The sequence below is a fragment of the Chelonia mydas genome, chromosome 15, assembly GCF_015237465.2.
Source record: "Chelonia mydas isolate rCheMyd1 chromosome 15, rCheMyd1.pri.v2, whole genome shotgun sequence".
Taxonomy (NCBI): domain Eukaryota; kingdom Metazoa; phylum Chordata; order Testudines; family Cheloniidae; genus Chelonia; species Chelonia mydas.
Window position 1 is genome coordinate 30,039,891 of NC_057856.1, and position 24,109 is coordinate 30,063,999.

A 24,109-nucleotide genomic window follows, 5' to 3' on the forward strand; every position below is an offset into this window, starting at 1 on the left:
GCATCACCAACCTGCCAGCAGCCAGACGGCTGCAGCTTATTTGCATATGATGTAGCTGATTGCAGCTGCCCTCATCTTTAACATGGTTTGTAGTTATTGGAAACTGAACTGCTAAGGAACAAAGGACCTGTTTCTATGGAAATGTCTTTAGGAGCAAATGAGGGAAGAGAAAGACAGGAAATATGTTAATGAGACAGAGGCAGAGATGTTTCTATGTAGTTTACGATATTTCTTTGAGACATCTATGGGGTTCAGCGGTCTACCCCTGTCCAAGTCATCACCACTTCCCTGATCTTTACTGTCTCGATGCTGGAACGGCAATGGGCTAGCTACTATAGATTGGCATAGCTGCCCTGAGTCAATGGGGTGATGCCACTTTATGTCTGAGGAGGATCTGGCCCACACATAATTTCCAAGACTATTGGATCAAGAAAGGCCAATGGATTATCTCTGTAGGTTGCAACTCTTCTGCATGAAAGATGAGGGCTGCCACCAGGGGCACCATAATTCAGCAGCCTGGACTATGGGCTACATCATGCTAAATACAGCCAGCTTGGCCCTAATTTCACATCTCTCTGACACAACTCCACTGATGTGAATCATTACTCTGGTGTAAGTGAGCAGAAGAGTCAGACCTCCAATGTATTTGTGAGTGATAAAGCTCATGGGCACCCTGTGACTCACATGACCGTGTACACAACATGAACAGTCAAAGGGCGAGTCACAGAATGGTTTACGAGAGGTTTATAGGCTGAACCGATGACGATTAGGAGCCACTGGGTCATTCTGGATAACGGGCATCAGCTGTAGCTGGCAATGAGTGAAAGGGCCAGACTGCTGTTACTGTACTGCGGCTGGTGTTGCTGCTATTTATCACTTATTAAAGGCAGGTGAGCCGCAGAGAACTGATTCTACAAAGCCGGGCCCCAAGCCTGCTTGCGGCTTTGCGCTGGCTGGATCCGTCCTGTGAGGATGCAAATGTCCACCTAGATGGCGTAGCTGGAGGTCCAAATTGGTATGAAGTTTGCCCTCCTCACTCAATGACAGTGGTTAGGATGCTAGCCTATGACTTAGGAAACCTCCATTTGATTCCCTGCCAGACACTCTGTGTGACCTGGAGCAAGTCATTTAGGCCCAGATCCTTAAAGGTATTTGAGTGCCTAACTCCCCTTGACATCAGTTGAGGTGCCTATCTGCCTCCAGCGGAGCTGGGCCTTAGCTTCTGGGCCTGAGTTCCCCGGGCGTCGCCTAGGGATCATAGCACTGAACTGGGCCTCCCGGGTAGGTGCGGACAGGTGGTGAGGCACAGAGGATGCGCTAACAGGGTTACCACCTGCCTGTCTTTTGGCTGGTTGGTTTATGGAGTTGCCAGTTGCCAGAACAATAATTTAATCTGCGGGAAGACTTGCAGGATTACCCCCATAGAGGGGGGTAGCCGCCCTTAACAGCTCCTGTGTCCAGCTAAGGATGCCGCAGTGTCCCCGCTTCCGCAGCCAGGGAATGGTCCCAATCTGCGCTGGGTCCCAGCCAGCGGGGGCTGCTGCCTGCGGGCCGGTGCGGGGTTCCCGCATGTCCAAGGCGCTAACCCTGGGCGCTAGGCAGCGGCAGACTGACTGCTCTGGGCCACTCAGGGGACCCTGACTTGGGGCTTCCCCCCCGGCCCCTTCCTCTCCCGGAGCCGGGGCTCTGCCAGCGCCTGGGGTGGGCGGAAGGAGGCGATGGGTGTTTTGGGGGCTCAGACAGGCGCGCCCCGCAGGCTCCGGAGAGCCCCGCCCGCCGGTCGCTGGAAGTGGGCGGCGTTGCCCTGCCCAGCCCGGCTGCTGCCCGGCTCCCTCCCTCCCTCCCGCGGGCTGCGGCAGAGGCGCCGGCGCCCGGCGGAGGAGCAGGACCATGGCCGCGGCTCCGGCGGGTAGGACGGGGCGGCCGGGCGGGGGGATCCGGGCGGCGAGGCCGGGCTGCGCCGGGGCCACTAACGCGCCTCTCCCCGCTTTCCCCACAGAGGCGGAGACCCGGCAGCGGCTCCTGCGCACCGTCAAGAAGGAGGTGGGTGCTGCGGCCGGGCCCCGCGCAGCTGGAGCCAGGGGTTCCCGCGGGGGGGGGGGGGGGCGCCAGATGTGCGGGGGGCGCCCGCCAGGTGTCTGTGCGCATCTGGATTAACCAGCGCCGGCGTTTTTGGGGGGAGGCTCCTGAAGGTTTTTGGGGGGGTCGGGGGGGGGCTGCACATCTGGAGCGTGACGTCCGGGGGAAGACTAGGGGATGCTCCAGATGTTGCTGTTTTAGGGGGTGCCCTGGGGGTCAGCACGCCGGGGTGCCCGTCGAACGGCTCTCGTTGGGGGCGGGGCGGGGTGGGGGTAGGGCTGTGTCGTGTCCCCCCGCCCCCGCATCTTGTTTGTTGGTTTTGTTTGTGATTGCTGCGAGGTTGTAAGTCATGGTGGCTGCGCTCTGAACGCGGCCCCATCGCCTCTCCAGCCCACTGAGCGGGGGGCGGGGGGTGATTTGGGGTGTTGCAGGGCTGGGGTTTATCTAGGGTGCAGGGTCGTTTTCATGAGCAAATCCCCCCCGCCAACACCCCCCACTCCAGGGTGTAATGCTGGGATCTGCTTTGATCTGTTGCGACCATTGCTAATAACCACCTCCCAGCAGGCTCGGGCCCTTAGCAGCCCTTAGGAACGATTAGTTACACAGCCAAAAAACCGACAGTCCCAAACTCACCCCTGTGGCTTTACTGGCCTGGGCTGCACTGTTCACCTAAAGGAGAGAGTGGCTCCAATCCTGGGAGGCTGCATAGGCTCCCCCAGGAGTCCCATCGCCTGAATTGCTGGACTCTTCAATGACCTGCATTGAAGGGATTCAGCAGAGCCGGGGGAGAGGGGCTTTTCATTGCTCCCAGAGGGGCTTCAGCAGGGGATATCCCCTTCTTGCTCACAGCCACTGCCTCATTTTATAGCCAGGGCTGTCCCTGCTGGGGCATGCACAGGTCTCTGGTTTTCTGACATGATTTTGCAGGAGAGTAGTTTGGAACATGAACACATCACTTTGGCTGGTTAAGAGATACAAGTTCAGCCTGACTGGATTGATGGCATTTTGAAAGCTGGCTGCATGGTCACTCGCGCCTGTTACTGAGAGGGTGTCATCGGCTGTGTTGACACAAAAGAGCATAATATTGTCAGGGGAAGGGTCAGACATTCCCTGAAGGACTCTCAGACCTGATTTTTATAGCTGTCTACGGGTCATGGAGGGGCAGCAGGACCTAGTAGTTAGTGGGAACCGGGACTCTTGGGTCCTAGTTGGTTCTCTGACCCACCATGTGGCCTTGTAGAGTTGCCTCAGGTCTCTCTATGTCTCACTTTCCCAGTCTCTTAGGGATGTTATGAGGTTCCATTAACTAATATTAGTTCTTCAGGCGCAGGGTTCAGGGTACTGTATTAGGTGCAGGGTACTGTACAAATGTGAAGCGTTATTTCAATTTAAAACCCCTGAAGGATATTGTCCTTGCTTGTACTGTGGTAGCATCTAGGACTCCAGCCATGGACCAGGAGCCCCGGGCAGTAGGCACTGTACACACACAGAACAAACAGATGGCCCCCGCCCCAGACAGCTTCCAGTCTAAGCGCTGTTAGCCATTAAAGGCCTTGCTTTGGTAATACACGGTTACGTTTCCAGGGGCTGCTTGGGGATACAGCTGCGTTAGTAGGCTTCCTGGAGCTGAACTGCCAGGAGGTGCTTTGAAAGTTTGCCCCTTGTCTCACTTGGACTCACCTGCGTGAGAGAATGCCGAGGGAAAGCGTTCGCTCTGTCTCTCTAGTTCACTCGGCGTTTTGTGGAGTCTCAGAAGTGACAGCCGTTTGTGCAAGCAGAGCCTGTGACCTTAGGACCCCGGTTCATCTGTCTCAATCCTTTATTTTTCCTTCTTTTCTGGGTTTTAGTCAGCTCCTTTGGGAAAGGTCACAGACCCAGTATTTACTCTGCTTAGAACTGAGGCATAGCAGTGTCCTTTAGGGCTGCAGGATTCTGGGCTTGGCCCTGGTCCCAGGCCACCTCCTCACGTCACCTCCTTGCCAGAGATGGCTTTTTAGTTTTCATCTTAACAGTTGTTTCGTGGTCCGTGAAGTGCAGCCCTCCTTCCTAGAGTCCGCCAGCTGCTTTGGAGCCCCCTAGAGGAATGTATATCGCACAGACCATGCATGGACCCTTCCTCTTGTATTTTGCCCGTGTGGTACTTGCAGAGAGGAGCAGAATCCTTTGTATTTATTTTCTTAAATTGCACAGGTAAGTATGGTAGGTCACTGCGAGGCAATATTCAAGGCTCATGGGATCAAATTAAAAACCCCCTACCAAAAATGCAGTCTAATCAGAGCATATTAACGGATATAGCTGTATCCAATTTGAGCCTGTGTCATCTTCCGTGTTTCTGGCTGAGCGCTGGGTTGGTGAGCATTGCAAGGGGTGTGTGTTTGTAGCCTTAACCCATTCTGAAACTGGTGGTACGAATTCCTTTGTTCTGTGTCATGTAAATATATGTTTTTGCTGCTGGCAATGCGACTCCCCTAAGGTCGCCTCCTTGGTGCCGCGTGGGACAGCACCCTGTTCGCCCCGTGACAGGAATGACTCTAATTGTCCCTGTTCTCTGCCTGACTGCTCCCTTGGTGTAAATCAGCCGGGTGTTAAAATGTTTGAGAATCCTGATCTCAGCACTTCTGAGCTGCTCACAAGAAGGCTCGCATGTGCATATTTGGGCTAGATGAGTGTGTGCGCCCATAAGATGGGACTGCTATGGGGGCTAATTTTAGGCCTGTCTGGCTTGATGGTCTCCCTTTTAACACATCTTGAACAGTCTCTGTTTAGATGAGTAGCTTTCACTAACCCAGTCTTGTGCTGCCTGTGTGTGCCTCGGGCAGAGAGCTCTGTGTCCTGTGTATAATTGCACTCATGCAGGATTTTTCATCCTCTCACTTTGAAATCTTTTTCCCAGTGTAGGTAAGCATTCCGATCCCCATTTTACAGAGAGGAAACCTGAGGCCTAGAGAAAGGAAGGGATTATGCAGGGAGTGAGTAGCCCAGCCAAGAACAGAATTGAGGTCTCTCGACATCTTGCCCCCATGCTCTACCCACTAGACATGCTGTGTTTTATAAGGTAACCAAGACACGTGGCTTGAAAACTGAAAAGATTATTTTCATCAAAATTGACACATGGTTGAGTAGCCAAACAACAAACCAACCAGTTTGTGCCCTTCCACAGCTTGACGCTTGTTGTGATGGGTGTGGTGGAAAGAAATACTTCTCGTTGCCTTGACAACTGCTGTTACAGTGGAAGAAGGGTATGACAGTTATTTAACATCTGAAATAAAATTGACCCCTCGTAATTACAGTCCTTCTGTGACCCCGCCTGAATTGGGATGAATAGAAAGCAGACGCAGAACGAGGAAGCAGCCTCTGAAAGGTCTGATGTGGTAAAGGCAGGGGTGGTGATAGCAAAGAAGATGAGTAATACTCAGTGACCTGATGAAACAAGTTAAAACAGGGTTAAATAGGCGTGATCTTCAGGTCTGGGAATCTATTCTGTGTTGGTTCGGATCCTGCCCTGGTCACTGTAGTATCGAGGGCCTTCCGGTTGTGTCTCAAACGACGAGCCGTGTGGTTCATTCTCTCCCTAGGGAAGGGAGTTGTTTTTTTGTGTTTTGAAGCGTGCACGTTGCTCTGCATGTGCTAGAGAAGGCAGGTTGAAGAAATGTGCCCTGCACTTGGGGTAGAAGATGGTAAGGTTTGGGATGGTCCTTAGTTCCCGGAGGAGTTTATGCCACAGCCTGGGATTAGAGCTTTCTTTGGGGCCATTCTGTTGCACAGATGAGCAGCCACGTCCTGCAGCATTTCAATAGGTCCAGGTAAATTCAACCAAAGAGGAAGCCTGTGTTAAAGGAGAGAGGGGAAGAGGAGGTGGGAAAAAAGACAGTGGCCAAGTGAAATAGCTCCAGTCACCCCAATCTGGATACATGAATGTCAGCATATGGCATAGTCTGATATTTGCTTTTCGTTTAACAGGCCTAGTGCATGACTGTAATATCCCTGTTTAGTGTATTTGTGTGACAGAAACACTGCAGAATTTCCTCCCATTCACCTACACTGGATTGTAAAACATTTGGTTTTTCTTTTTAATGCTTTGCATGGGATTTTTTGGCAGTACCTGAGCATCCCAAGCTCAGCGTCCGAATGCATGGTGTCTGTGTGTTCAGAACACACAGTGCTATTGGCAAAGGCTTGGGGCCTGGTCCGACTCGCAGTGAAGTCACTGGAGGTCTGGCACTAAGCCCCTGATTCAGCAAGATGCGGTCAGACCTTGCTGAACCCAGGAGCTGCATTTCTCCTCCCACTTCTTTTATCCATTAGAAGTAAGAAAAATATTTGAGAAAATAAGAGTCTCTGGGTTATGCAGCTAATCATTTAGTGACGTTCCGGATAGTTAAAAGAGGTGACTCCTAGGCATTTTTGTCTGGCGCAGCACTGCCCTCTCTTCTGTCTCCTCTACTCATTGGACCTACTTCATATTTTTTTAACTCAATCTTTCTTTTCTGAATTGATTTAACCCTTTTGCGTCAAGCCAGAAGACTACAGCAGTTCCCCATGGATAGCAGCACTGCAGGCCTTTATTGCACCCCTAAGACTTTCTGTTTTAGCACAAATGCTAACTTTTGTTCCACTGAATCAGGACTGAGGTCTTGTCTACTCTGAGCGTTTTCGCCTCCGGTGTGGCTGATCTGGTGCAGACGTCTAGCGTAGATGAGTCGTTTGAAACAGGGTAAATCCATGCTGATGAAAGCCGTAGTTTATACTGGCGCCCCCTAGGGGTTTGCAGTGGTGCAGCTGCATGGGCATCTGAAACCCCAGGGTAGACAAGGCCTGACGAACTCAAGCAGATGGATATGTGACACAAATCATTTGAAAATCTCTTGCATTAACTATCGAACGCAGTGCACTTCCCATTGCAGCCTCCGTGCTTGGGTGCCGTCCTGCAGAATGTTGCTGTTGTGTGTGAATTGTTTTTTAAGAAGTTGTCCATGAGAGCTGCACATTCAGGAAAACAGTATGTGGCCTAAAGTGGTTTTTTTTCGCTCTTATTGTCTCTTTTGTCAGATGTTTGGGACCAAGTGGATGGAAATAAGTCAAGTTAATTCTGAAAGCTGCACACGGTTCCTGCTGTGCTGTCAAGTCACAGGTTATTGTCAAAATGAAAAATATTTGGTTCTGAATCGCTAAGAAGTGTTCAGCTTGCAGGGAGGTTTCAGTTTTTCAGTAAATACCTGGAAAACTTCAACAAAAGCAGAAGTGCTCTTGCAGAAACTTCCACTTAATTGAAAAGGCATTTTTTATTTAAAATGTTCAGTTTTTTTTCTTTTGCTCAGCTGTAAGTAGTAGCATTGCAGATAAGCACACATTGGAAAGTCAGCATTACGCCTGAAAGAACGTGAGATATGTAGGGCCCAGTTCTTCACCACCCTGCACCTTGTGTTGTCATCTACACTGGGGCACTTTGTAAAATGCTAGCAGATCAAAATGGTAGCATTTTACATCCGCTCTGTCCTGTTGCAAAGTGAAAGGCAAATGGGAGTCAGGCGGGGTGTTGGCTTAGAGTAGTAATAACAACCAAATACATGGTTTCCACTTTCAGCACCCTCACTGTAAAAATTGTTCCAGCAGCCATGGAGTCAAGCCCACAACGTACCTAGGAGCTAGTTACATGAACAGTCCTAGCATGTGACATAACTGGATGAAACAGGAAAATCAACTCTCTAATTGTTGTATTTATACATCTGTTGAGACTTTGCTTTTTTGACTTGCCACTCAGCAAATAGACATTTTAAAACGTTTTATCAATAAACAGTTGATTTCCCTGTATTGTACACTGTGCTGCCTAGTTTTAGATTTGTAATTGGCCACACCCAGTTGCATTAACAATGTTTTATAGTCCTATCCATTAGATGTTCTCTTTTGCTTGTTCTCTGATAGCTTGAATGAGTTCTGCTATAGATTTTCTGTAATGCCATCCTGGGTTAGACGGCCAGAAATCAATCTCTCTTCCTCCCAGCTCCTACCTATATTTCTTTGGTGTACAAGCCTTGTTGTTGAGTTTGCAGCTAAGTTATGCAAAATAGTCAGCAATATCAATGTTTGCACAGCCTATGTCTGTATTCTTGGGCCGTGTGCACCAATCCTTCTGAAATATTGACGGGCTTGGGCCAATGTGAACTCTCATTTCTGGATTGTTAGGATATTGTGTGTTTCATTTAGAATTATTGGGATCTCCTGGGGAATCAGAGTGTTTGAGCATTAATTATTGTTAAGGCAGAAACAAATGCTGTGTTTCTGCAGCTGTTAGGACTGTTCAGACATAACCAAGGTGAGACTGAAATGCTGTAAGTTGATAACGAAAGTTATTGATTCTAAAGGGACGTTTGGAAGTCTCCCCACTACACGTACAAGTCGTTCTAAATGTGCCTCCATCAGAAGTAGACAAAAGGCCTTAATATACAGTTTCTTGGGCTGCCTGCATCGATCTCTGCTGAAAACAGTATTTCTAATCACTAGAGACCATTTTCTGTCTGGCTGAAGATGAAAGCACTTGCTTACAGCCGCTTTCTCAGACTCCAGCAAACCTGGGGGAAAACTTTCATACCAAACCCAATTTTCTTCCCTCCTCCTTTTCCGTGTGCCCTTTGATAGCGTTTCAGGAAGATCTCTGCTTCAATTAGGACTTCCTCTTCCCCTCCCAGCCCAGCCTCGATTTGGGGCAGCCAAGAAGTCATCCTCCTATGCTTGTGGCATCAGTTGGTTGCCGTGGAAATGCCTGCCTTGTCACAAATTCAGCATTGTGGCTTCAAAGCAAGGCAGGCCGGGCAGGCGCCCTAGCAAACGGCGTCAGTATTTGGCAAACGTGGCGCTCATGAGACAACCGAATCAAAACAAGTGTCCGTGCTATGTTCGTGTTCTTTATTTCCATGGTGCCAGTTCCATGGTGCCAGTCGACTTCCCTGAGACCGGGCTACAGCCCAGGAATCAAGCATTCGAAAGTCAAGAAATGACCAGAATTAAGCATCTTTCACTTGGTATTCCCAAAACAACACCAACATCCATGCAGGCCAGTTTGCATTTAATGTCGAAAACAGGCACAGAGCCTACTACACATGTGCATTGTGCGCAAATTACGTGTTGCAAGTGGGAACCATGGGCTGAGTTCATGCTTGGTGTAAGCAGGTGTTACTCCATTGTCAAACTCAGACCTGGTGTAAGTAGGTGCAATTCCATTGCTATCAGTGGGTTTGCATCGGATTACTCCAGCTCTGAACCTATCTACACGACTCTGGAATATCTATATCTATACCGAGTGTGTGTGTGTGTGTGTGTGTGTGTGTAAGAGAGGCAGTTGCCAGCTAATTGCCACAGTAAACGTTGTGTTTCGGCTATATATTTTGACTTAAGATATTTCCCTAATGAAATCTAACTAGCAATATGTCCAGGCATGTGAAGTGCTTGTCGGCTGGTGTAAAAACCTGCAAATCCCTTGTGAGTCCCATGTGTCATGCACACATTTAAATGCCAAGGTTGACGTTAATACAACGGTAAGGAGGGGGGAAAAGGGGACAAAAAACAACCAAGCGCTCAGGAGTCAGGAAATTCCAGAGTCATATAGGCAGGCTGAGACCTGGAGTAATCCGGTGCAAACCCATGGACAGCAATGAAATTTTATATTGCAGCAGCAGGAGGTGTTATGCTGTATTCAATAAGTGGCGATAAATAATTAATAAACACTTCTGGAAAAGCCAGAGGTCTGAGTCAATAGGATTGAAATCGATGGTTCATTGACTACAAGAATATGGAGCAGCTGACCATCTCTCAATGGAAATGTGGTCAAACAGTCTGGTGCACTGAGTGCAGGGCAAGGATGGGTCTCTGCCCATGGAGATGGGACTGCTGGATTCATTATACAGAGTGGATGGAAGTCACTGTTCCCATCTAAAGCCAGAGTGCCCTTTGGCAGTTCAGTGTTCAGGAGTTCAGTGAGTTTAGTAACTCCACTGAAATCCGTGGGCTGGATTCCCTGCTGGCAAAAGTGTCTGTAATGGAGTTGTGCCTAGCAATGAGTGAATTGGACCCTTTGTCTGGGGCAGTGATGGGTCCTGGGCTGGTGTGATTCACTCCAGCTCCTGGGCAGGCCTTTGGGAGGAGCCGTCTGTGCCGGTATTCTTGGCTTGCTGGCTCTGCATTATTTCCTCTGATTTGGAGCATTTCTTGCGTCTGATAACTTGGACAATTACTGTTACAATTGCTTTTAAAAATTAATTTTAAAGTAGTCCTTCGATAGAACATCTACAGCAGTGAGCTGGGGCAAGGGGCTATTTAACTCGACAGATAACGCCTTTTCAAAGTATAGGAGGACTTGTGGCACCTTAGAGACTAACAAATTTATTTGAGCATAAGCTTTTGTGAGCTACAGTTCGCTTCATCGGATGCTGTAGCTCACGAAAGCTTATGCTCAAATAAACTGGTTAGTCTCTAAGGTGCCACAAGTCCTCCTTTTTCTTTTTGCGAATACAGACTGAAAAGGTTTCAGAGTAGCAACCATATTAGAGTATGTTATCTCTTAATCTGTGTTGCCAGCTCTTGGGATTTTACTGTGAAGTCCTCATTCCTTGAGTCATGTGATTGACATTCTCACGTAATTCGCTTTTTTTAAAAAATCTTTTCTTTCAGTCTTTGTTTGTGCAGAAAATCAGAACCCTGAAGGCTGATAAAAAGAACGAAACACTTTTTTTTATAATCAAAAAATTTTTCTGGGGTCTGACTCAGGAGTTTTGATTGCTTGGGTTGGCAGTGCTGTTTTCCCTCTCTGCATTTGGTCGTCAGTGCTTCTCTTTCAAAGAAACTTGTAAGCTTCCTTGTCACTGGAGCAAGAGAAAAATTAATGACAGCAATGACTGATCCCACTGACGTAGCTGCTGTAGCTAACCCAGAATATTTATTCTGCAGCATCTTGCTTCTGTTAATATGCTCTTGGGTTGGATGTTTGAATACTCCCTTATCAGCGAAACACACTTTTCAATGTGTCATTGAGGATATTGAAATTACAGACAGCATATGGAAGGATTTATTTGTTTGTTAAATATAATGCAGAGAGGATGGGCCCAAATCTGATCTCGCTGATGTAAATCTGCAGTAACAATTCTTTCTTCAGTGGTTTTGCGCTGATGTAACTGAAAGTAAAATTTGTACCTATGTGTCCATGTTTGTTTGTTTTAAATAACAGATCCGTGTGAGAGCCTGGGAACTACCCATCCGGTGCACACTTCAAATGTAATACTCAAGCCAGTCTGAGGCAGTGAGAGCAAACAACTTCTTAGTTATGCTGAGAGAGCATGTGAATGTTAGACACACAGGGCCAGAGTCTCTGCTTGGTTTCAGCAGAGCTATGCTGATTTCCTCCAGCTGAGAATCTGGTCCAATGGACCACTGCTTTCTCTTGTACCAGTCCAAATCTGCAGTAAGTCTGTTGAACTGAGTGTGTGGATACTTCGGGTTTACCCTAGCATGCCTGGGGGCAGCATTTTGCCTACTGACGCAATGTACTAGTGTACATGTGCTAATGGCGATCATTTCCTAGTCTCTGGAGTGCACGTGCTAGTGATAACTCTCTAGTTTCAGGTTGTCCGTAAAGTGGTTCTTGCAGGTATCCCAGTGACTACGCTGAAGTTCGCTGGGAACAGTTCATTGGTGACCCTGTGGAAATGTTGAACAGAGTCCATGCAGACTCCGGGTAGAGATGGTGTGTGCGCTCTGGGGCTGGCAGCGTTCTAACAGATCAGAGCACATATTCATTAGGCTATTTATTTAATGGTCAGCTAGTAAACTCTAAAGCTGATAAGTGGGAGACTTTGGCTGCAGCTTGCAGGGTGTTTGAGAGGTCTGCTTGGCACCTGCCCTTGGAATAATCAGACTGTTCATTGCTGGAAAGAATATGAACCTGTTGTTAAGAACACCCACATCTTGATACTGTGAACGTTATAAAGAAGGCAGATAAAACAGGATGTTGTGGTTCTCTTGTTTTCTAAAGTAGCCAGATTAACAGCTCCGCTGCCTTGGTCTCTTCAGTGTAAAAGCAAACCTAGCGCTCATGAAAGACGTTGGATGGACAGCCCTGTAGAGACTGAAGTCCTGCATTGGCCCCGGGGCACAGCCACAGCATGGTGCTGTGCTGTGAACGCCGCCTCTCATCCACAGTGGCTCACGGTTGTCTTGTACTCGTCTGTCTGTCTGTCCATTTGTTGTCCCTCAGGTTGTCAGCTCCTGGGGGAATGGGATGTCTCTTGTTCTGTGTCTGTACAGTGCCTGGCACCACGGAGTCCTGGTCCGTGACTGGGGCTTCTAGGCCCTGTGATGATACAAATGTTCACTTCCCTGCACTGCCCCACTAATGGGCCTCAGTCCTGACCCAGAGGGTCTCCAGGGCCATCCCGTCCTGGGTCTCTGCAGAAGCTCTCTGGTAAAGGGACATTTGTTGTGAAGGGTTTTGTCATGTCTTCAGCTGTCTACTAGGAATTGAACAGAGACTCTCAACACTGGCCACCAATCGGTCTTCAGATGGGAGTGATTGATCTAGGCTGAATTCATATGTGCTGCGCCCTGGAGGTGAGAGGTCTGTGTCCCAGAACTGACCCCGGAGCCATCCAGCCCCATCGAGTTGGATGCTCACTAGTCAGTATGCTGAGGCAAAATCTGCAGATGAAATCCTTGGAGTTGTTTTGCACTCTTGTGTGCACCTGTCTTTGTAAATCTCTACTGCACTCCTGGAGGTGGGCTAGATTGCAATCCCCTACATCACTGGACTTTTGCTGCAGAGTTTGTGCACCAAACTGGCCCTTCTTTGGGACTTCTAGTGTTCTCTGACAGGTAAAATACTCGACATGTAAATTATAGCCGGGCCCTGTATTACTGTAAATGTTAGTGGTGACCACATGTATCCTGTGGAAACGTGTGTGTCATTGCAGATCAACCAAATGAAGGTATGAATGGGAACTATACACTAGGCCAGATTCTCTTCTCGTGTACCCCATTGTGAATCAGGGTGACTCCAGTGAAATTGCATAGGTGTGAAACCAGTGGAGGAGGGGAATTGGAGCCTCTCTTTTGATTGCCTTGAGATGTTGGCTATGCTAACGTGATTGCTGTTCCTTTAAGTCACACCTTCCTGAGACCTTCACAAAGAATGTAGAAGGAAAGACTTTACCCCTGGTTTCAGAGCACCCAGAATGTGTTTCAGAGATGTAGACAGTTACATCTGTTAAAGTAACAAGGTGAAAGCCAGGAAGATTTCAGCTTTTTGAATCCAGTGACCAGTTCAATAAATGGACATTTTCAAATGAGAGTGTTGCTAGGGCTCTGTCTAATTAGGGTGCAGGTGTCTTACCAGCATGGCGTCTATTCCTGGGGTAATAAAAAACCAGGCTTGCAGCATTATCACTGAGAAATGCGAGTTAGATGACCTGCATTACCGCCAATTGAACTGTGCTGCTGCTGATCTAATTTCCAATTCTTTCTAGAGTAGACATGCCCACAGTTGCTTTCATTTGGCCTCTGTCTCCCTGAAGATTCCTTAGCTTCTTATGGTACATGGAATCCTAACCTAATGCCATTGTAGGGAGGAATGCTGCATTCCTGCCACTGGACCATCTCTTATAGATTTTAATTGGCGCTTTTGCTGTGAAAGGAATAAGGCCTCAATTCAGCAAAGCATTTAAACGTGCTTAAAATTCAGCATGTCCTTATGTCTCATCTTAAGGGCTCTGCTGAATCAAGACTTGAATGAGGACTGCAAGGTTGGGCCCACCATGCTCAAATTGTAGGCACCAAAGCTGGCGGTTAAAATGTCTCAAGGAAGAACTCATTAAATATATGATCAAAACCACGTGAAACAAAGATTGCAGTGGAAATGAGAGTAAATACTGGCGTATAAAAGAACCCGAAACGTAAACATACAAAAACAAACCCAAGTTTAAAGCAGATACCTGCCATATTTGCTATGGGCACAGACTTCAGGCTTTAAATGTTATTGGAAAAAGGAACATAAAGACTTTTTCTTGTTACAGTAAAGAATGGGGATTGACACTCTTTGGGTTGTTAACCCCATTTCAGCTGCCAAAACGCCAGGGATAAGGCTATTTGTATTAATGTGGTAGGAAATATGAGAGAGACAGGGGCCATTAAAGCAGAGGGCGAGTATGAATGATATGAAAGGGGAAACCAGAATCTGCAGCCACCTGAAACATGAACCGAGGAAGACCGTTTGAAAGGAATGTGATGTTCAGATGTAATGGGAAATGAAAGTCACTGTCTCCCTCGTGAGAAGGGGAGCAGAGAAAATCTGAACGCAGGCTTCTAGTGGAAATGGTGGGACTCAGATAAATGACATTTCTGTGCTGGAAAGTTAATGGATCTTAACTTTATTAAAAATCTTGTTTCAGAAGCTGGATGGTCCTGGGAGTTTGCTAGAAAACTAGGTTCAAATATTGGTTTCAGTGTCCAGTGAACATTAGATTGCTTTTCCTGGAATCCCGCTCGGTGCATATCCCAAAACTAGTTGGTCCCAATTGGCCCTCCCTCTGGAAGGGGTGGCAGGTCAAGACTGAGGAACAGCAGCAGAGAGCTGTGTGGAGTAGCAGCAGTGTGGCAGAGCAGGGTTATGGTGTGCTGGCCTAGCTACGCATGGTACAGAACTGGGTTGGTTATGGGGTGCTGCAGATCAGAAATGAGGTGTGCAGGCAGCTGAGTGGGAACGCATGCCTAGAATTCTGCAGCCCTATTCATGGCTTCAGGCCAGCACTGCTAGATCTTGACACTCGTGAATATTAAATTCGCTCACAAATTAAAGGAAAAAAGTGGGATATTTATTAAATGAGACTTTATTCCCTTTCATTCCCACTTAAAACAGAGTGACTCAGCAAGTGCAGGGTATAATCATTGCTGTGGAAATCTTCATTGGTTGGGCTTTCCCATCATTTCTGCTTGTGAGCAACCCCTGGGGGTGTGTTGCAGTAGCAAACCTGTGGTTATGTAAGGCACGACCGTTATCGCTGGTCAGGTTGTGTCAGCCTGCCATGCACTGGAGATGGCACTGAAAGGCGACTTTCCTGATTACCTTTTTTCCTGGCTAGGTCTGGGCAGTTAGAAACAGGAGCCCCAGACGCGTTCAGACAATGGGCTTGGAATAAAAGTTACAATAAACCTTCCACAACTGCAAAATTGGAATAATTCTGAACAGTGATTCTAGATTTCAAACAGACATCTGGCTTCCTTCTGATATTCTTCAGTATCTCCCTTATTTGATACTGTACAGCGCCGTTCCTACGGATTTTATGCTAGTGGCAAGGGCATTGGACTGGGGGTTGGGAGACCAGGACCCGATTCCCTGCTCAGCACTGACCTGCCGTGTGGCCTTAGGCAAATCGCTTTCCCTCTCTTTGCTTCTCTTTCCTCCCCACTCTTGTCAGACTCATCTGGTTGGGTTGTTCCTTGCTGCATGGCTGGGCAGCCCTGCCATCTCCAGGGGCCTCTGGGCTGCTCCGTTACAAATCAAAGAAGATGCTTTGTGCTGTGATGGGAAGTGACGCTGGGGCACAGAGATGCTAGAAGGCGGTTCTGGATAGCAGGGAGCCGCAGAGGAGGCTGGTGTAGCTTTGTAATAGGGCCTCCCAGGGTTCAGGTATGTTGCACTCCCTGGTCCGTGTTAGCCCTTTGTGCCCTATGCCTCTGGAGAGCTCGTCTTTGGGGACCTGCCTGGCTGACAGTTTGCTAATAGTAAGCAGACGGCTGCAGCCATCAGTGGTTATATTTAGCATCACGCAGTGTAACCTGGCTGACCAGAAGGTCCGATGAGAGGCTTCTGGGCTTGTCCCCTCCTGTTGTTCTGGCCGTCTTTGAGCGTGAGGAGGATCTGACCTTCTCTCTCTTCCAAGGAGACATCATCACTCGGTTTGCATCCCAGTGCCCTCTGGCTCTGGGTTACGGCAGCAGTGGAGATGGCCTCTGCTGAGCTGCAGCCGCACTCTCAGACGGCCATCCCGCAGCCCTGTGCCCAGAGCGCGCACAGGCCTCGCCACTGAACGTCTTCCAGCTGGGAGTCTCCAGGGAGCCGGTGGGAGTTAGGCACCCGACTTCGGCTCCTGTGAGACGCCCAGCTGTGGCTCTTCGGGAGATTATCTCCGCTGCATGGGCCTCATCTTGCTGCTCTCGCTCTGGAGGTCAGTGGGCTGAGGAAGGGCTGCAGAGCTTGGCTGTGTGTATGCACAGGTCCTGCTAGCGGGCGAGCCACACCTGCACCCCTTGAGCCTCATCCCCTGGACCCTTTGTGGCTGGACCACGGGTATCTCTCAGCCGTTACAGCGTTGGCTGGGAATGGTATCTTGGCATCCTAACTACAGTGGTCATCACAGCTTTCTTCCATGAGATGGTGGTGGTCTGCCGGACCAAGTGGGGAAAAACTGCACCCGCATCATCCATGTGCTCCCGCTACAGATGCCAAACCCAGAGGCCAGTTTTTAAAAATCTGGTCCAGTGTGCACACCCGTCTGGGGTGATCGATAACCAGCCATAGCCATGGCAAAGCTGCAGAGAGCCTCCTTTTATAACAGCATTCTAGTATTACGCAACCTAGATGGAGATACTATACGGTGGGTGAAAAACTGTTCCCAGAGAGTAATCATCAGTGGTTCACAGTCATGCTGGAAGGATATAACGGGTGGGGTCCTGCAGGGATCAGTTCTGGGTCTGGTTCTGTTCAATATCTTCATCAGTGATTTAGATAATGGCATACAGAGTACACTTATAAAGTTTGCGGACGATACCAAGCTGGGAGGGGTTGCAAGTGCTTTGGAGGGTAGGATTAAAATTCAAAATGATCTGGACAAACTGGAGAAATGGTCTGAAGTAGATAGGATGAAATTCAATAAGGACAAATGCAAAGTACTCCACTTTGGAAGGAACAATCAGTTGCACGCATACAAAATAGGAAATGACTGCCGAGGCAGGAGTTCTGTGGAAAGGGATCTGGGGGTCATGGTGGACCACAAGCTAAGTATGAGTCCAGCGAACATCATTCTGGGATGTATTAGCAGGAGTGTTGTAAGCAAGACACGAGAAGTAATTCTTCCGCTCAACTGCGCGCTGATTAGGCCTCAGCTGGAGTATTGTGTCCAGTTCTGGGTGCCACATTTCAGGAAAGATGTGGACAAATTGGAAAAAGTCCAGAGAAGAGCAACACAAATGATTAAAGGTCTAGAAAACATGACCTATGAGGGAAGATTGAAAAAACTGGGTTTGTTTAGTCTGGAAAAGAGAAAATTGAGAGAGGACATAAGTTTTCAAGTACATGAAAGGTTGTTACAAGGAGGAGGGAGAAAAATTGTTTTTCTTAACCTCTGAAGATAGGACAAGAAGCAATGGGCTTAAATTGCAGCAACGAAGGTTTAGGTTGGATATTAGGAAAAACTTCCTAACTGTCAGGGTGGTTAAGCACTGGAATAAATTGCCTCGGGAGGTGGTGGAATCTCCATCACTGGAGATTTTTAAGAGCGGGTTGGACAAACACCTGTCAGGGATGGTCTAGATAATACTTAGTCCTGCCTTGAGTGCAGGGGACTGGACTAGATGACCTCTCCTGGTCCCTTCCAGTTCTATGATTCTGTTTATTACAGTAGTGTCTACAGTGCCCAGCCAAGTCTGAGGCCCTGTTGTGCTAGGCACTGTATACACCCCCGGGGGAAGAACAGTGGCTGCTCCAAGGAGCTTACAGGTGACTGGTACAAGGCAGGCAAGAGGTGGCAGAAAGGAAGTGTTGTTACGGCAGGTCTCACTAGCTGGTGCTGTTGCCCAGTCTTCCAAGATGTGCTTTTCTTGCACCTTTAACAAAAAAAAAAAAAGTCACTCTGGGGAGGACCTGCGGGGTGGTGCCCTTGTCGTTCAAGGGTCTGGGAGAGGGAGCTGTGTGCACAGCAGGAGAGTTTGTTCTCTGCCTTGGTCTGTTACTAGACTAGTTTCTTAAAGCAGAATTGCTCCCTAGGACCTGGGCGTTGGTGCTGGGCTGAGATCTTTGGGAGAAGGGATTGCCTGCATGTTGTGTGACCACCTCTGTTCTAGGACAGATGCTGATGTGTAGATAAAGGGGGTTACCCTTAAAATGTACCCCGACAGTGCATCACTAACTTCTCCTTCACTGGGCAGCCAATCTGCAAGGCCACAGGCATCTCCTACAACTTGACATAGGGACAACAGCAGTATTAGCCCCATGTTACAGATGGGGAACTGGGACATGAAGTGTCTTGTCCAGGGTCGTACAGGGAGTCTGGCAGATCCAGACACTGACCCCAGTTCTCTTGAGCCCCAGACCAGAGCCTTATCCACATCAACATCCTTTAAAGATTCCTGCTGAACTGATACGGACGTGCCAGACCCACCTGAAAGCTCATGATCTCTGCAGAGACTCTTGGAGCCAGCCTTCCAGAAATGCCAACCTGTGTGTGTGGACGTGGCTGAAGGATATTCAGATCCACAACACCTGAAGGGAAGGACGCTAGACAAATTGAGAGCCGCTGCTGTGTCAGATTTAAGTGCTGTTGCCTTTGAAAGAGTGGAAACTAGCTCTACAAAAACAACGAGGAGTCTGGTGGCACCTTAAAGACTAACAGATTTATTTGGGCATAAGCTTTTGTGGGTGTAAAATCCACTTCTTCACATGGAGTGAAAATTGCAGATACAGGCATAAATATATATTGGCACACGAAGAGAAGGGAGTTACCTTACAAGTGGAGAACCAATGCTGAAGGCCAATTCAGTCAGGGTGGATGTGGTCCACTCCCCATAATTGAGGAGGAGGTGTCAATGCCAAGAGAGGGAAAATTGCTTTTGTCGTGAGGCAGCCACTCCCAGGCTCTATTCAAGCCCAAATTGATGGTGTTACGTTTGCAAATGAATTGTAGCTCTGCAGTTTCTCTTTAAAGTCTGTTTTTGAAGTTTTTTGTTGAAGGATGGCTACTTTTAAATCTGTTTATTGAGTGTCCAGGGAGATTGAAGTGTTTTCCTACTGGCTTTTGTATGTTACCATTCCTGATGTCAGACTAACACAGCTACCCCACTGATACTTGAAACTAGCTCTGTATTTGAAGTGAACAGTGAATGTTTGTGCTTGTATGATACTTCTCAGATTGTCCACATTTAGCTTAGTATAAACTATTCTACAGAACCAAACAGCTGGGAGGGACTGTGCTTGGTACACTTGTGTGTAATCAATAAAACAGCCTTGCCATCCTATTGAAAAGGAAACTGTGAATGCAGATATAATTTAATATAGAAGGCACATTGTTCGCAATAGCATGCAGCAGGTTAAGTGGAAAAACCTAGCCAAGTGAAAGGCAGTGTTATGGGTAAATATTGGTTTAGACTCATTAAACTTGGAATTTATTCATTAGCTCCTGGTCCCTGCACCCCAGCTGTTGTCTTTACTGCTGTTATGTTCAGCTTTACACTGGAGAAGCAGTGACAGCAAGGATTATGGGGGCCAGGAGTGGCGTGCAGACAAATGATTGGGACAACTTGGTTTGGGGTTTTATGGTTGGAGGCGAAGTGTGACCCTGGGAATCTTGTAGCAGATGGAGACAAAAGCCTGAATCCCTGTGTGCAGTCTGGTTATTAGAGATTGGCTGTTATGGCTGAAACGGGCCCAGGTTTGGCCCTCAGCACAGACTAGGTTTGGAGTTCATTTGAGATATGTGCTTGCAGTGGTCTCCAGTTATCTGACATGGAGCCCATTTTCCCCGCCTACAGCCCCAGTTTTGCATACCCAGGCTCCAATTCTGTAAACATTCACATGCTTACCATGAAGCAGATGAGCAGACTCATTGAAGTCGATAGTAATTCCATACACCTGAGCAAATAAGTGTGAGGGATGCAAAGGCGTAAAAATAAGTGTGGAATAAGGCCCTGAGTCAGGCACTTTTTTTTGCTCTCCCACCCTAACAGTGACTAAGAAGGATTTTATTTCTACAGTGTTAATGAAATTCACTTGGTCATTTCTCTGTAGGCCTCTTGAGAGCTCAGTTGCCAGAAAAGTTACCCCTCTCTGTGCAAAGTGTAGCCTTATATATGGATGGGTGTATTGATTTCTGATGAATCTCTTAGACTGCATTGGTTAAAGATTCAGTCTCCTGACGGATATTGATCAAATTATAAAAGTAATCAATAGGGAACACGGAATGAACAGGACAGGGTGAAAAAATTAAATAGTTATTTTGATTAAACTCTGGATGTTGGCTGTGTGACAATCATGGGCTCGCTCCATATGGACCAGTGATTTGGAAGAAGACATAGTCTGTTGTAGTGGGCAGTATTTGCTCTTGGCATTTTGGGCCAAAAATTAATATAGGTCTTAAGCTTGTGTGATTTTTGTTATGGATTAGCATAAAAATGCTGCAATGCAAAATTTGTAGTGGAAGCTTAAGTGTTTTCTCCAGTAAATATTGGCTAAATGTGGGGTATCTGTCCTACCCTGCCCCTGGAATGTCAGAACTGCACTTTTTCCAGCTTTATAAGAGGATGTGTTGGTGAAGTGCAATTTCTAGGACAGTATCATAAACAGCCTGCAGCCGTCACCCTGGGCTGTGATCTTGTCAGACTCTGTAAGCTAGGCAGCATTGGGCTGGGTCTGTACTTGGACAGGAAATGTTGTATTTCATCTATGCACAATGGGGAAATGGTGGTGGTAATTTAGTGCAAAGACCTGTCCATAATGGTGTTGAGGGTGCAGTGACGCTGGATGTGGTGTCTCTTGGATAAAGCCCTGACCACTGTGGTCATTCTGGATCTTGTGGCATTCTCTGTATTAAACCAGCTGTCCTGGACAGATTCCTGTGTGAGTCATTGCATTCTGCCTCCCTAAACTCCCTTAGCAGCATCAATTGGTAAATTTATTTTTTGGTTCCTGTCCTAAACTGTGGTGCATTATTGCTGTGCACTGGTTACCACTGGCTTTGTCCCAGAGATGGCTGCGGTGCAGTGAAGGAGGAAGTCTCTGGTCTGTAGAACTCTTTACATGTGTAAAGGGGTTGGGATGCTCTAGGATGGGGCGCTAGGTAGATACAAGATAACTGTCATGCATTCCTAGCCTTAGGCTGGTGTTCTAAGAAATGGTTCAATATGAACTCACAACGCAGCCAGTTACTGTGCAGGGAAAGAGGAATATACCTGCCGGGTTGTCGTTTGAGGTACTCGGCCAGTCCTCCTTGCTACGATTCAGATTCTGTGCCAGCACTATTGACTTGGTGGGTAGCTGTCAAACAGGTTGTTCTCTAAAGGTTTTCTGCTTCAGACCAAAATATGCCCAGTGGGGCCATTCCACACACACCCAAAACTGGAGGTGGATTTGCTGGGGCAATTACTTTGTTTAAAGGGTCATGTGTTAGGTGCTGTACAATTGTAGCAGAGCTCTCATCCTGCCTGAATATTGAATAAGAATGATACCGAATGCCCAGTTAAATACTGCTTGTTTTATCACCAAAAATGTTGTCATATGGTGCTGCATCTGCGAGATAGAAAGCAAGCGTCTTGAACTGAACATCCCAATTCCAGTCTATTCTTCCCTGGGCTTGCTGGCTGTCTCTCGTTTCGGCTCTCTCTCAGTTTTGTTCTATCATGTTGCGCTCTCTGGTCCATTTGCAGTGATTTAATAATCCACTTGCCCAGGATTTGGATTGCAAACCCCCTCTTAGCCTTTTGCTGTCAGGGAAGCACTGAGAATTTCAGTCCTCTGCCTTGAATTTTTTCTCTCTTATGTGCAGGCACATGAATATTTCATTTTGCACAATTAGTTGAGTCTTGCGTTTGTTGGCTTGTTGCTCTCATTACCCTTCAGGGTTTCATCTCTCTCCCCTGAGTGCCCCAGTCTCTCTCACTCGTCTCCTTTTTGTTTCACTAAACATTTCTCTGGTTGATATTGTTTAGCTTGACAAGCTCAAGCAATACTCTGCCATTTTTCTTCACAGCTGTGTAATTTTCAACTAAACTGCCTCTCCAGGAGCCTTTTTTCTGTGCATTGTAAATGCTGCTGATTATTATTTGCATCGTGGTAGCTCCCAGGAGCCATAGTCATGGACCAGAACCCCCTTGTGCTAGATACTGTACAGACATAGAACAAAAAGACAGTCCCTCCCTGCCCCAAAGAGCTCGCAGGCTGACTGTGTGTACTCTACACACTGTGTGTAGGGGCATCAGGGCACAGAATGGCAAGGGAGTAGCCCTCGTCTATAACACTCTGGTCAGTCTACACCTGAGATTAGAAGGAGGTGGACAAAGGTTTGCATAGTCCAGATATGGAGGAGGGAAGAGGCCTGTATATAGCCCCTGGCTGAGGCAAGAGCGTATAACTAGGAGCAAAGGGATGAAATTAGGACAAAGAAATTTTTGTCTCTATATTAGGAAAAATGGAGTGGTGAGAGCCTTGAGACTGGTGACTCAAGCTAGGAGTCATATCATAGAATCATATCATAGAATATCAGGGTTGGAAGGGACCTCAGGAGGTCATCTAGTCCAACCCCCTGCTCAAAGCAGGACCAATCCCCAACTAAATCATCCCAGCCAGGGCTTTGTCAAGCCTGACCTTAAAAATTTCTAAGGAAGGAGATTCCACCACCTCCCTAGGTAACGCATTCCAGTGTTTCACCATCCTCCTAGTGAAGAAGTTTTTCCTAATAGCCAACCTAAACCTCCCCCACTGCAACTTGAGACCATTATTCCTTGTTCTGTCATCAGCTACCACTGAGAGATGTCCCACAGAAAGAGGTTGAAACTCCACTGCTAGCGACGTTTAAAACTAAACTGGGAAAGCAGTAGAGTGTCCATTGTAGGGACACCCTGGCACTGGTTCCTGGGATACTGGCTGGCACCTAATAGGTCTCTTCTACCTCTAATTTCTCTGATTAGGCAAGAGTCAAAGTCCAAACCGAGCTAATATCCAGACTATTGAAGAGAGACCTCTTGGTTAACTTTCCTCATTTCCCATTCTTGTAAGTCATCTCACCCCATTCTGGTCTTGTGGGATCATCTGTTTTATCGAGGCTTTGAACAAAACGTTCTTGAAGCAATGGAAGTGAAGTACAGAATGAAGATTACACCTGGTCCGTCCTTGCTGTGTTTACTGCCGGGCCACTTGGGGAGAGCAGACAAGACTTCCACATCCAAGATCTTATTAAACAAAGAGCTGGACCCTGACAGCCTTGCTCCCCTCATCATGACATGTTCCCAGGGGACAGCTGTCCGAGGCAGGTACTGCTCACTGTCAGGGAAGGGGGCAGAATTAGGTTCAAAGCTAGAACAGAAATTTGCAGCCTTTGGCCAGAGATGAGGGTGGGGGTGGGGGTTGGGAAAGTGACTGCAGCCGAATGGGAGAAGAGCCCTTGTTGCATTTGTGAACACCGTAGCTGCACTGCGGTTAAAGGGAGACTGGCTGGACACTTGGTCGTATGCACATTGTTTACCTGGTCAGTGGCACGGTTCCATACGTTGGCTGATCATTTGCATTCAGATTAGCTACTTCTCAACATGTTGTAAATGCAGCAGCTCTCAAAGCAGGGCAGAATCCACAGCATCTGAAGGCCAGCCGTGCGTTCCCCAGGTGACTCATTATCTCTGGATGGAGAGAGGGATGCCCTGTGCCCTGCCTGTCCCTCAGGCCGATGTGCGTGGCTCACTTCAAATTCGAATTCAGCGCGGTCCCATGCAGACCCAGGGGGCTCTCGCTGCTCATTTTTGCGAGTTGTTGACATCAGAAGTGCTGAGTCAGGAAACTGAAAGTATGGACACGTGTAGCACTGTAAGTTAACGAAACGAATCTCCCAGCATTTCAAGCTTCTTCCTGTCCTGGGTGTTGTCTTGCAGCCTTGAGTCTCTGCTATACACCGTAAGGCCTGATTTCATATATCTGGGCCCTAATGGTTTGTCTCCTCATCCTCTCAGACCAACTGGCACTGCAGGTGTAACAGCAGCAACATTGTTAGCGTCTAGATGCCCCAGCCATCCTCCT

The 24,109-nt window shown here is 47.7% G+C and overlaps 1 protein-coding gene across 5 annotated transcripts in view; it reads left to right on the plus strand.

The window, feature by feature from the left end:
• The first annotated feature begins 1,056 nt into the window (after window positions 1–1,056).
• SGSM1 (small G protein signaling modulator 1) overlaps window positions 1,057–24,109 on the plus strand; it is an 82,522-nt gene continuing 59,469 nt past the window's right edge. For 2 of the 5 annotated variants that reach the window (XM_043529518.1, XM_043529519.1), the window contains exons 1-2: window positions 1,822–1,909; window positions 2,000–2,043. In XM_043529518.1, the coding sequence (XP_043385453.1) occupies window positions 1,891–1,909; window positions 2,000–2,043 (63 nt within the window). In that variant the 5' untranslated portion in view covers window positions 1,822–1,890. Of the gene's footprint in view, window positions 1,149–1,716; window positions 1,910–1,999; window positions 2,044–24,109 lie in introns of those variants that run through there. The other 3 variants (XM_043529521.1, XM_037878835.2, XM_043529520.1) reach the window with 3 other exon arrangements.